The sequence below is a fragment of the Tursiops truncatus genome, chromosome 5 (genome assembly GCF_011762595.2).
Source record: "Tursiops truncatus isolate mTurTru1 chromosome 5, mTurTru1.mat.Y, whole genome shotgun sequence".
NCBI classification, from domain to species: domain Eukaryota; kingdom Metazoa; phylum Chordata; class Mammalia; order Artiodactyla; family Delphinidae; genus Tursiops; species Tursiops truncatus.
Genome location: NC_047038.1, coordinates 42,913,128 through 42,926,363, shown reverse-complemented (window position 1 = coordinate 42,926,363; position 13,236 = coordinate 42,913,128). Strand labels below are relative to the sequence as shown.

The window sequence follows — 13,236 nt, the reverse complement described above, 5'->3', positions numbered from 1 at the left end:
GACAGGAGGGAAGGGGGCACGGCACAACCTTTAAAAGAAGGACACAGCCGCTGAGGACATGACATAAACTGGTTAGAACCAACTAGGCCCAGGTGGCAGGAGATTCAACTTCCAGGGGACCTTGAGCCTCATCATATGCTCATGGTAATGCATTAGCATGTAAATGACACACCCACAGGTGCCACGACAGTTCTGAGGCTGACCATAAAAGGCCAAAAGTGAGCAGTGGCCCAATTCCTTGAAATCCCTGTCCCTTCTCCAAAATAGTTGGAGTAATCCTCCCACTGGTTAGGCTATGAAAATACCCAGCCCATAAACACTAACAACCCCATATTTCAGGGCCTCTCATCTTCTGAGATGGCCCACACTCTGTCTGTAGAGGGTGTATTTCTGCTTTAAATCTGCTTTCACTCTACTTCAGCTCGCTCTGCAATTCTTTCCTGCATGAAGCCAAGGACCCTCATTTGGCGGCCAGTCCCAGGGACTCACTGGAGACCTGGGATGTGACCATCCTCTCGCACCCCATTTTCCTACGACATCTTAAGTAGGGGATCAGATCATTCGGTCAGGACCCTCACTTAGGGTGCTTGCTCTGGGAGCACTGTAGAAGTTAGGCTGGAGAGGAAACAGATCAGGAAATGTTTGAAATCAGCCTGTTAATGTGTAAAAAGCCTAGAACTTGCAGTTGAACGATTCTGCTCTCAGTTGTATTCCTGATATCAAACATAGCTTCATGTGTTCAAAAAACACGAGTATGTGTTTGAATGTATATAGAGAAAAATCTGCTACGTTGCATATAGGATGATAGAGGATATTTATCGCCTTCTCCCTTAATTTTTCTGTATTGTTTAAAGTTTTCCAAGTGATCAGATGTCATTAAAAATGTAAAGTTATTTTTATTTTTTAAAAAATAAAACACTTTCTTTTCCGCGGAGCTCAAAATGACAGCATCTAATTAAGTCACAGGCCGGTGTGCTGTGAATGACTGTGTAAATCCACTGGTAACCCAGGCAACCCAAAGGCAGTGGACACTGTGTTCTCCAAGCCTGGCCTGAGAGATGCCCTTGGCTGGGGCTTCCATGGGATTAGCCTGAGGAGCCAGCTGACCCTGAGACAAGCTGAACTGGAAGTCAGTAGGGACCTTTCTCTTCCTTTCTAGGAATCCCAAGTTCTTATGCCACTTGTCATCCTCCCTTCTACTCCCCTCACCCACACTAGAATATATCATATATTTCACATGTTTTATTGAAGTATAGCATAAATACAGAAAAGTATGACATGTGATGCTTTTTTTTTTTTTTTTTTACAGTACACGGGCCTCTCACTGTTGTGGCCTCTCCCGTTGCGGAGCACAGGCTCCGAACGCGCAGGCTCAGCGACCGTGGCTCACGGGCACAGCCGCTCCGCGGCATGTGGGATCTTCCCAGACCGGGGCACGAATCCGTGTCCCTTGCATTGGCAGGCGGACTCTCAACGAATTTGCCACCAGGGAAGCCTGACATGTGATGCTTTTAATCTTCCCTTGTACCATCCCTGACCTCCTTCAACAAAACTTACATTAAAAGAAAATTAAAGAATCACCCACCCTATGTTTTCTTCTCTGAAACCCAGTTCATTCACATATCCATTCTCTCGTTAAAGCCACATGTGGAATGTCCACTTTATCCAGGCAAGGTCAGGCCAGGGAGGAAATGATGAGTAAGTCTTCAAAAAACCACAGTCCCAACGATGACAAGACAGTGAAGATGGACCACCTTAGGGGAATGCACAGGGGCTGAGGCAGCAAAGGAGCAAAGAACAGCCAAGGCTCTGGTGGTAGAGGTACCAGAGGACGCAGGAGGCTGTCGGGGAGGAAGAAATTTTCCTCTACCCTTCTAGGTGCTTCTGGCCTAAGAATTGAATTGACATGAGATGGATTAGCAGGAGAAATCAAAAAGGAGTTTAATAACGTATACATGGGAGAGACCCAGATAAACGGAGCAACTCACCAAAATGACTGAAGTCTTCACCTTAAATACTACCTTCAGCTAAAGATGAAAGAGGACATTGAGGGTAGTGGTTGGGGACTTCAAAGGGTAAAAATGCAATTCACATGAAGATAGTAAAGCAAATGTCTGGTAAATAAATGTTTGCTGGGTCATGCAGAGACAACGGGTCACAGAGTGGACCCATTGTCTTTTCTCTAAGCCCTGCTGAGTTTCCCCCTCCACACTGAGCCCATATCTTTGCAGGTATCTCTGGTGATAGCTCTATTCTAGGGAACTGGCCCTCTTTCTTAATTCTTTTAGGCAGTTAGGGGGAATTTCAAAGTTTCTTCCTGAGTCTTTTGGGCCTTGGTTATTTTCAGCTCAAGGTAATCCACATGCCAAAGAGATATTCTGGGGTGGAAAATTTTACTCCCTTACAAGGTGATGCTTAAGATGGGCCTCAAAATCTGACAAATGGATGGCAGAGCAGGAAGGGAAATCAGTGCAGAGAGACCATCGCATTCAAGACCCCAAGGAGTGGGAAAGCAGGACACATCTGGGTTATGGCAAGCTACTTGGTTTGACAGTGCCCAGCTGGGTACAGCCTCTCTAAGATGCTGACACCACTCACAGTTCACAGCAGTAGCCACACCAATGAACATTCTACATCATGCCAGCTCTTCTTGGATTTCGTTCCTCTACCGTCTTTCTTCCCATACCCTGTTTACTTAGCCCATTCTGAGCTTGACCTGGTTCCCAGCCCCATCCACTCCCTGTGTAGCCAGTGTCCTACCACACCGTGGTCCCCCGAGTGTCCTGGCTTGGAGGGAGGAATCTACTCTTCTACCAGGTACCTGAGTGTCTGCTCTATATGGAAGCTGGAAAGCATGACCAGTAGCTTCAGGGAGCAGGGCTAACTGGTGTCCACGTCCTGAGTAAGGGCAGGCTAGGCAGTCACAAAAGGTCCAACACATTAGGTCCGAGAATTGCTTTGGAGCAAATCTAGGATCAACAACAGAGAACAATCATTTATTCACAGGGATATTTATTGAGCATTTTTTTATGTGCCATGCACTGGGCCAGGGGCTGAAGATACAATGAGGAGAGTTAATCCCATCCCTGCTGTGGCTGCTACTGGTACCCTCACCATGGCTGACCAGTTGTTAAAGCTAGTGGCCTTCCTGATTAGGACATTTAGTGTCTGCTCTGATTGGTCAGGCCTGTGCCACAGTGATGGTTATTTTTTATTTTTTTTTTTTTAGTGATGGTTATTTTTAATGCTACCTCTGGTCCCTGGCCTTGTTGTAAGTGGGCAGGTACAGATGTTAATCAATATTCATATTAACAAACGTACAATTACAAACCGAAATAAGGAAAAGAACTTTGAATCTGACCTAGAGTGGGAATGGTGGTCAGGGAAAGCTTCATGGAGGAAGAGACCCTTGAGCTGAGATCTAAATGATGAGCAGGAGATAACTGGCAGAGATGTAGTGGGTGGAACAGAAGGTTAGAGCATTCTGAGCACACAGGGAGAGCCAGATGGCTTTGTGGATAGAGTTTGGTTGAACCCTCTAAGGTGAAGGGGTGGAGTGCAAGATGGATGAGCTATGAAGAGTTCTGAGTTGGCTTGGGCATCAGTGCTTGTTATGGTCTAAATGTTTGTGGTCCTCCCAAAACTCATCCCCAAAATGTTGAAATCCTAATGGCTGAAGTGATGGTTTGGGGAGGTGCTTAAGCCTTGAAGGTGGAGCCCTCATGAACGAGATGAGTGCCTTTACAAAGAGGCTCCAGAGAGACCCCTAGTTCATTCTTCCATGTAAGGACACAGCAAGAATGCCCCTGCTTACGTATCAAGAGGAGGGTCCTCACCAGAACATGACCTTGCTGGTAACTTGATCTTGGACTTCTCAGCCTCCAGAACTGTGAGAAATACATTTCTACTGTTTTTAAGCTACCCAGTCTGTAGTATTTTATTATAGCAGCAGCCGAAGTGGACTAAGACAGTATCCTTTTTTGGGGAGGGGCAGCAGGGGAGTTGTTGAGATTCATACAAGAAGAGATGGTGGCTCAGACCTCAGCAGCAGAAGTGTAAAGTGATGGACACTCAGCACTTCTGTCCACCACTGCAAGTTAGAAAGAAAGTATACCACAAGGGCACCAGAAACCACAGGAAATTGGCAAGCCCAGACACGCACACTGGCAACCACTGCCATTTCACATAGGGATGCTCCTCTTCATCAGTGAAAAACCTCATAAGCTCCCAAAATATGGAGACATGGCTGAGCAAGTCATCTCTAACCTTCACCTTGAGCTGGAGAGGGCTTCAGTTAGAGTCAGAAGCTTATCAGTTGCAAACAACAGAATCCACTCCAGCCAGTGTAAGCAGAAAGCACTCATAGAATCTCCAGGAGAGTCAGGGAATGAAACTTCCAGACTATGAAACCTGAAACCACACCCAAATTAACAACGTCCATCCACCCAGCAGAGATTCTGAGCCCAGTGACCGCTGGGCACGGTCGCCTCAGCCTGCACCAGTCAAGGCACCAATAACACCCCACTCTTCATGCCTTTCCCCTCTGATCAGGCCAAATCCTGGAGGCATCTCCATGTTCACCTCTCTTTCCCCTGAAGGGAAGTCTCCTGCATGAGCACCTGACCAGCGAAGTACAGGTCACATGTCTGCACCCTAGCTTCAAAGAAGACTGGGAAAGCATGCTGCTAGCTTCCTTCTTGGGGAAGCGGGACTTAGAAGATAAAAAATTCCCCAGGTATATGAAATACGCTGAAGAGGAGCCAACAGGGGTGTTTTCAGCTCCCATTAAGCGCTGAAAGCCTGTGATCAAGATTGGGCACAGTCAGGGCCTCCATCACCTATTTCTTATATATATAACAGGGCCACCTTCGACAGAATAAGGCTCCCTTTGCTTTGGAATGCTTTACTTCCACTCAGGACCAGCTACATAATTTACAGGTCCCAGTGAAAAACGAAAATGCTGTGCTCCTTGTTCAAAAATTAAAAATTTAAAGACAGAGACAGAAGAACAGTAAACCAAGCATGGGTCCCTCTGAGCATGGGTCCCTGTGTAACTGCACAGATCACAACCCTTGAAGCTGGCTCTACCTCCTTTTTCTTCCGGTTGGCCAGTAGGATTTATGTCGTTTGGACACTTGTCTAATCTACTGTTGCTAGACATGGTGGGAAGAGGCGCTAACTCAAGTGATATCCTCAATAATAAGATACATGGTAAGGTCTGGATCCCTCTGGAAACCTATTAGAGCTCATTGGGTAGGGGGAGAGGTATCATAAAATTCTGGAACCTACACAAAGAAGAAGAAATGATGAATTCCAAGGCTGAATTGAGAACAAAAGTTGCTTTGGCAAGCTTGTTCATCCTGCCTCTCTTTATAATGCTCTACTTCTTGTCATGGCACATGGGTTGTTATGGTGAGTGAACTGGGACAGCGTTGTGAAACATTACAGAGAAGGTTTTCTTTTTTCTTTCTTTCTTTCTTTCCTTTCTTTCTTTCCTTCTTTCTTCTAGAAACCTTGGTCACATGTATTCTCTGAAGCTAAGGTAAGACATCCATAACCTGGTATTTCATGACAAAGGATACACGTGTTCAGCATTTATATAAAAAGAAAAAAAAAAATCCCAAGTTTCAACCATCCATACCAGGCTTCTCCAAAACCCATGGGCCTCAGCTACAAAAAAAAAAAATCTTGACACTGGTAATACCTCATGCTCATCTGCACACCTGGAAGGATTCTAGCTCTAAGTCTAATGCCCACCTACAATGCTCAGGCGGTCTGAATAGGGATCTGACAATGTCAGCTCTGGGAAGGTGAGGTAGAAGGCATGTCACCCTGACAAGTGTCCTTAAATGTGCTGAGGTGAGGAGGAGAGATGCAGGTGTAGAAAAGATGGGAGTTCAGTTTGGGACAAGAGAGACTGGTGTCAAAGTGCAAAAGAAAAGCAAAGACATAAATGGTAGGTGGAGTGTGGGGTTGGAGATCTAAGAAGACTGAGGAAATAGAAAGAGGAAGGGGGAAGTGAGTTCGGAGGGTTCTGGAGCAGAATCCAAGTGTTGTTAACATTCCTGGGGCCTTATTTAGTGCAGCAGATGGAGAAAAGCACCTCAATGATGGAGTCAGTCCACCTGGTTGTAACACTTCTCCTCCATTACTAACTGGGTGACCTTGCAGAAGTGATTTAACCTTGTCAAGCCTCAGTTTTCTCATCTGCAAAATAAGGATAGTAATGAGAATTCAAAGAATGATTAAAAATTGAAACAGTGACCGGTTCATGGTAAGAACTCAATAAATACTAGGCATGGTGATGATGATGGTGATAATGATGGTGGTGATGATGACTGTTAAGATGATGGAGATGATGAAGGTGACTGATGGTGATGGTCAAGGGACCTGCCCTCTCCCGAACCCTGGAATGAGCACCATGGTGTGGGGCGGCTGGGTGTGTAGACCCCACAAGAAAGGGGTAGTGATGGGAGATAAGAAGGAACCAAGAGAGAGATTGGAGGCACAGGGAGCTAGTTGGGAGACCTGTGCAATCATTCCCAGTGAGATTCCCTGCCCAGCGCAGTGTCTGAAGTGATCTCTAAAAACGCACGAGATTGAATTGTAAATGTGTGTTATATAAAACAGTCAAGCTGTGAGGATTCCCAGCTTTACAGTGAACACTTGGGCAAGTGGTTACATAAAATGGAGTAGAGGCTCTGTCAGGAGGAAGAAAGAGCTCTGCAGTCAGGGCAGCAGGTTTGAGGAATGGCTCTGCCCGCAATGGGCAATTCTTTTTCTCTCCAGAGGTTTACAGGAAACGACAGAATGTGAGAGCTCTCACTCCCAGTTGCTGGCCGCTGGGGCACGAGAATCTGCGAGTTCTCACATCTAAAGCTCCCATGCTCACTTTAGGTGAAAAAGGGAGTAAGAACAGGAAGTGTCTGTGAGGAGTTTTGGTTTTCTTTTCCTCTTCTGGAAATGTTTTGTGTTGTGTCAAATTACCACACGTAGATGATGTATGTGTTTATTTCTCTTTTTCTGATTAGAAAAGTAATGCATGCTCATTAGAGAAAATTTGGAAAACACAAAAAGTCAAAAGTCAAGAATAGGGATCACTAATAAGAACATTCTCCAGAGATCACTGCTCCACTTTTGGGCTTATTTCTTTTCCTTTCATTCATTTACAATATGCGTATAATACAAACATACATCCACAATGTTACATTTGTATTATATTTTAGACAATTAGATCATATAAACAGTTTTATGTCCTATGTCTTACACCGATCGCTGGCATTTTTCTATGTCACGAAATGTTCTTTGAAAATTTTTAATTTACAAACAGTGAAATGACTTTATGGCATACAGTTCTGAGTGTTGGCAAATATAGATTCCTGTCGCCACCACCATAGCCAGTGATCCAGAACAGTCTTGTCACTCCCCTCAAATTCCCTCAGGATGCTCCTTTTCAGTTAGCCCCTCCCCCTAGTCTTAACCCTGAAACCAAAAAGTTCTCCATTCCTATAGTTTCACCTTTTCCAGAATGTCCTGTAAACAGAATTATACGGTATGTAGCCTTCTGGTCTGGCTTCTTTCACTTGGCATGCTGCAACTGAGCCTCGCCCACACTGCTGCATTTATCCATAGTTAGTTACTTTTTATTGCTGAGTAGTATTCCACTGTATAGATATACCAAGGTTAGTTTATCCATTCACCAGATGAAGGACATTTGGGCTGGTAAACATAACTTTTCCTATTTGAATAATATTCCATCCTACAGATATACCAAACATATGCAAAGAGTTCCCTATTAGTAGAATGTTTAGTTCCCCCTCATTATAAATAAGCCTTAAATGGATGTCATTATACATAACTCTTTGCCTACCAAGCATGTATGAATACACTTATATAGTATACATATATTTGAAGCTATCAACAAACATGCAGTGTGCCCTGCTGGTTGTATAAGAAAATATAAATATATATACATACAATTCTACCAAAATTTTCTTAAAATGTTTGCTTATATAACAAACAGTCTGAGCCTCAATATGTTGTATCATTATGAAAATAAGAAAATAATAACTAGCTTTAATTCTAATGCAGTAGTTCTTTTTCTCTGTGCTGTACAATCGGTTTTCATTAGTTATCTATTTTATACATAGTAGTGTATATATGTCAATCAAATTGTTAATGCAGTAGTTTTAACCGGTGAAATAGAACTAGCTTAATTTCTGAAATCCTGACCGTGTATATCATTCAAAACCCATTTCAGGACATTGTTTTCCCAGCAGGAAGCTTCTTTAGACAATGGAGTCACCTGGCGTACACAGAACAAGAAGGATGACTGGGCAAGGGCAGGTTTCAGGACTGCAGGCTGCTTAGCGCAACATAGCTGAGTTTCTAGTTATTACATCTGAGCAACTGAAGCCAAAGCCACTAAGAGAGGAAAGACAAAGCTGGCACTTCGTTCTGCATAAAGGGACAGGGCTTCTCTTTGAGTAGAGGTTGCTGCCCTGCAAATTAAAAAGGAAATAGAAAACATGTCAGTATTGGTGGATGACACCTACTTTCAAAAACATATATGCACACTGCAGAAAATTTAAATAGTACATGGGACTTCCCTGGCAGCGCAGTGGTTAAGAATCTGCCTGCCAGTGCAGGGAACACCGGTTTGATCTCTGGTCCCGGAAGATCCCACATGCTGCGGAGCAACTAAGCCCGTGCACCACAACTACTGAGCCTGCACTCTACAGCCCGCGAGCCACAACTACTGAGCCCGCATGCCACAACTACTGAAGCCCACACGCCTAGAGCCCATGCTCTGCAACAAGAGAAGCCACTGCAGTGAGAAGTCCGCGCACTGCAACAAAGAGTGACCCCGGCTCGCCACAGCTAGAGAAAAGCCCACGCGCAGCAATGAAGATCCAATGCAGCCAAAAATAAATAAATAAATAGATAAATAAAATAACTAGTACAGAAAGTTACAAAGTGAAAAGTAAAAGCTCCTTAGCTTCCCTATTCCCACTTTCCATAGAGAATCATCCTTGATAGTTTTGATTTGTCCTTCCAGGAATGCGATACACACTCCCCGCCCCCACACACATGTGCACACACACTCCCACGCACACACACACACACAGACTCACATATCCTTTTATCTAAGTACAGGTGGAATCTACAACTTGTTTTTTCACCCAACAGCACATCTTGCACATACTTCCATATCGGTACACGTGGAGTTTATTCATTCTTCCTCATGGGTGAATTCTGATTGTATGGATGTACCATAAAGTTCCCCAACTTCCCTACTGATGGACATTACATCATCACAGTTTAACTGGTGAGGAAAAACCAGCCATGACATAAAGACACTGAGAAAGGATCTGGCCAAAATAGGGACTCTGGTCATAGCAAATAGGGTCTGACCACCAGATTTTTAAAAACAGAAATTACTGAATTCTTTGAAAACAATTAAAAAACAAACTTTTAAAATTATGAAACAATCTGAGGTTTTTATTCCCTGGATCCTGACTAGTGGCTGGGGTCCTTGAAAGCTGCTTACTCCATATGAGTGCTATTCGCCCCTTTTTTGCTAAAGGAATCTCGAGCAGCCCACAAATTTGTACTAGGGCTCCTCCTGCTGGATATTTTCTATAATTGCACTTCTAATTCAGTTAATGTTCCAGACAGTTCATTCAAAATTGATTAGTGTTTTTGCTGTTAAATAATTAACCAATTAAGACAAAGACAAATTTACTTTTACTTTTTAAGAAAATAAAATAATACAGAACTAAACAGTAATAATGAGTCTCCCTTCGTCTTTTTCCAGTTCTCACTCCCTTCCCTAGCCATTGGGAGTTTATCTTAGATCTATTTCTATCATTTACATCTATTATCATGCACAAACAGAATATAGTTTTGTTTTCTTTCACTTTAGATGCATGGGTCCACTTGTCACATTTTAGCTTAAGCTTTTCATGTCACTGTGAGGCTTTGCTTGAGGGTGGTGTTTATGAAGAGAAAAAGCACATTATTTGCAGTTACTTTGGTTTTAAAAATTAATTCTAACTATTAAATTTATAAATTCAAAAGCTTGACTTTCCCATACACTTTTCTAGTTAATTTATGAATAGTATTCTTCTAATTTAAAAGCCTAGTCAACTCTGATAATAACTTTTAAGGGGGCTTCACAATTATTCCAATTTCCTGAATATTTTAAACTCAAGTTATTTTAGGTTAAATTATTTTAAACTTACATTTTAACACATTACATTTTCTTTATAAAATAGTTTAAATGACTTTAAGTGAGCAAAACCTTCTCGAATACTTAATTCTAGTAAATCTAATAAATGTATAAAATTTAATCTTAATTCTCTTAAACATTCCAGTACTGATTAAAAACTTAGTAAAATTCTCTTATAACTTTCAACTAAAAATCCTAAGTCTGAAATAAGTTTTTTTGTTTTTTTTAAATCAGTTATTTAATAGTTACACTTATATTGGAATCACAGGGCTATTCCAAGAGCTATTCTTAAATGATAAACTCTCTAAAATGTTGTAAATAAATTAAAATGATGTAAATAAATTAAATATCAAAAAATACAGATTGTTCCTAAACTTACCTGTACCTTAGGTACAGATTGTACCTAAACTTGCGATTTGGATCCTAAACTTTTGCAGGTTCAAAGTCTTTTACCCCATTATTCCTAAGCAAGTGAAATTTGCCATCCCACTTCTGTGGCCTAGGGCCAGGGCACAGTGGGGGAACACATTTTGGAGAAAGAATTCAGGGCAAGATGGGAAATCTGATGTTTTCCCTTGACCCTGACTGACACAGCGAACCCTATGTCAGTAACATGAGTACGTCTGTTGTCTCATATCCTCACCAATCCTGTAGATTATCCATCTACTGAATTTTTGGCCAATATTATAACCTGTAAGCATATAAAGTTGTTTTCTACATGTTTTTCACTTTAATTGTTTGTGAGAATTTTTCCATATTGCTGCATGATTATCGTGATTACGGTTGTTTCACTTTCACCCCCAGCTTTATGGAGATATAACTGACATAAACCACCTACGATTGTTTTTAATGGCTACATTCTATTCCATGTAGTAAGTATAACCCTTTGATGTAACCATTCTCATACCCTTGAATACTTAGCTCCAGCTCTCAATGTTTGCACTTCTGATACTGCATTAAAAAGAATTGTTTGTGAACATCTGTGAGCATGTAGAATGAATCTGTATTTTGAATCATGTCTTTAGAATAGGGTACCTAAAGTCTGACTTAGGTCAAAGATTATGAATATTTTTATAATTCTTGATACATATTATCAAGTTGTTCTCCCAAAGCATTTTAGCAACTTACAATGCCATCAAGCATTGAATAACATCTTTAAAATATTTTTCTGCTGGGCTTCCCTGGTGGCGCAGTAGTTGAGAGTCCGCCTGCTGATGCAGGGGATGCGGGTTCGTGCCCCGGTCCGGGAAGATCCCACGTGCCGCGGAGCGGCTGGGCTCGTGAGCCATGGCCGCTGAGCCTGCGTGTCCAGAGCCTGGGCCCCGCAACAGAAGAGGCCACAACAGTGAGAGGCCCGCGTACCGCAAAAAATATATATATATATTTTTTCTGCTATTTTTTGTCACGGTATGTTAAAGAAGTTGAGATGGAAATTGTCCATTATTGAATGTGTAGTTCATTATTATTAGATCAATAAAATAATGTTTCATATTTGCCACTGATGGTTCCTCTTCTGTAAATTATCTACCAGTATTCTTTGCTAAATCACTTTTAAAGGAGATTAGTAAAATTCCTTCCAAAGTAATGAAAGTGGAGAAAACCTCAGCAAAGCGTGGAAGAGGGTTTTATTCTTGACGTTCAATGGACTTGGGAAAGAACTGTCATAAATAAATCTGTTCAACAGTCACTGAAAGAATGCCCAAAGAAGGAAAGAACAGGTCAGGAACTATAAACCTCTTACTTCTCTGCTGTGGTGTGAACCCCAGAAACATCTGGAGGCAGTGTGGTTCAGTGGGAAGAGCAAGGACTTTACACACCGACAGACCTGGGTGCCACTTCTGCCTCTAGCCAGTCCTGAGTGACTTTAAGGGGTCACTTAACCTCTCTGAACCTCAGCATCACTAATGGTGATCAAACTGCCCACCTTCCAAGAATGTGGTTGGATGTAATGAGATGATGACTCCGAAGACCAGGTTGACAGGCTGACATGGGCAAAGTGCTCAGAAAGACCTGAAGACTGGTGAGGAGAGCTGCCCTCATTCACCGTACAGAGTCTGCAGCAGGGGAGGGAAAAGCAGGCACCAGTGCCAGGGTGGCCCCACTTGCCTATTTTGGGAATGGCAGTGTAGGGTGCAACAGGTTTTACACGAAGGAACTTTACACCATCTGTATCTGCATAAAGTTTAAAGTGTGTTTAAGGAGACAGAGTAAAACCAGAAAGACCTAAGTTACACAGTAACAATAAGGACATTTACCTCTCCAGACCTTATGAGGCCCCCTGCTCACTGGAGAGTCTCTTCTATTAAATCCCCCCAACAACTTTATTCCCCTTTTTTCCACCTACATGAGCCACAGCTGGATTCTGTTTCTTACAATCAAAATCTGTTACTTCTACACATGCTGCCCCTGCTCACTTCTTATAGGACAAACTCTCACAGGACCCGTGTCATTCCCTTCAGTTGCCCAGCCCCTTTCAACATCCTTTGTCTCAAATCTATGCCTCCCCAGGGTAGAAAAATCAATCATTTGTTCACTCATTCATTCGTTCCTCAGTGCCTACCAGGCTGCAGGCTCCCTCCTAGGTTCTTGAGTCACATTCATCAGCGAACAGAACAAGGAAAAGCCCCTGTCCTCCTGGAGTTGATGTTCTAACAGATGGGAAACAGGTAATAAAAAACAAACTTAACAAGCAAATAAGTCAGAAGATGATAAACAAACACTATAGAAAAGAAAAGTAGAGCAACATGAGGGGGTTTGCAGAGCCAGAGCTGACGGTGCAGGCTGCAGCTTTAAACACAGAGGTCAAGGTTGCCTCAGGGAGCTGAGATGTGAGCAAACACAGTAAGTGAGTGAGCTGGCCACATGGGGAAGGACTTCCGGGCAGAGAAAACAGCGACCAAGACCCTGTAGTGGGAATGTGCTGTCAAGTCCCAGGAGGTGACTGTGGCTGAGGCCCAGTGAGGGAAGGGGAGGAAGAAAAAAGTTGGAGACAAGTGGGGCTGGGG

General features: G+C 42.8%; 1 protein-coding gene across 10 annotated transcripts in view; it reads right to left on the bottom strand.

Moving 5' to 3' along the window:
- Positions 1–1,773: 1,773 nt before the first annotated feature.
- Positions 1,774–13,236, bottom strand: part of BST1 (bone marrow stromal cell antigen 1) — a 35,103-nt gene continuing 23,640 nt past the window's right edge. For 3 of the 10 annotated variants that reach the window (XR_012331939.1, XR_012331941.1, XR_012331940.1), the window contains 2 exons: positions 12,792–12,879; positions 6,996–8,501 (listed from right to left, as the gene is read on the bottom strand). Coding sequence is in view for 5 of the 10 variants with exons in the window: in XM_033856875.2 (XP_033712766.1) it covers positions 2,696–2,969 (274 nt within the window). In the remaining 5 variants the exon portion in view is untranslated. Of the gene's footprint in view, positions 2,970–6,995; positions 8,502–12,791; positions 12,880–13,236 lie in introns of those variants that run through there. The other 7 variants (XM_033856875.2, XM_033856878.2, XR_012331938.1 and 4 more) reach the window with 5 other exon arrangements.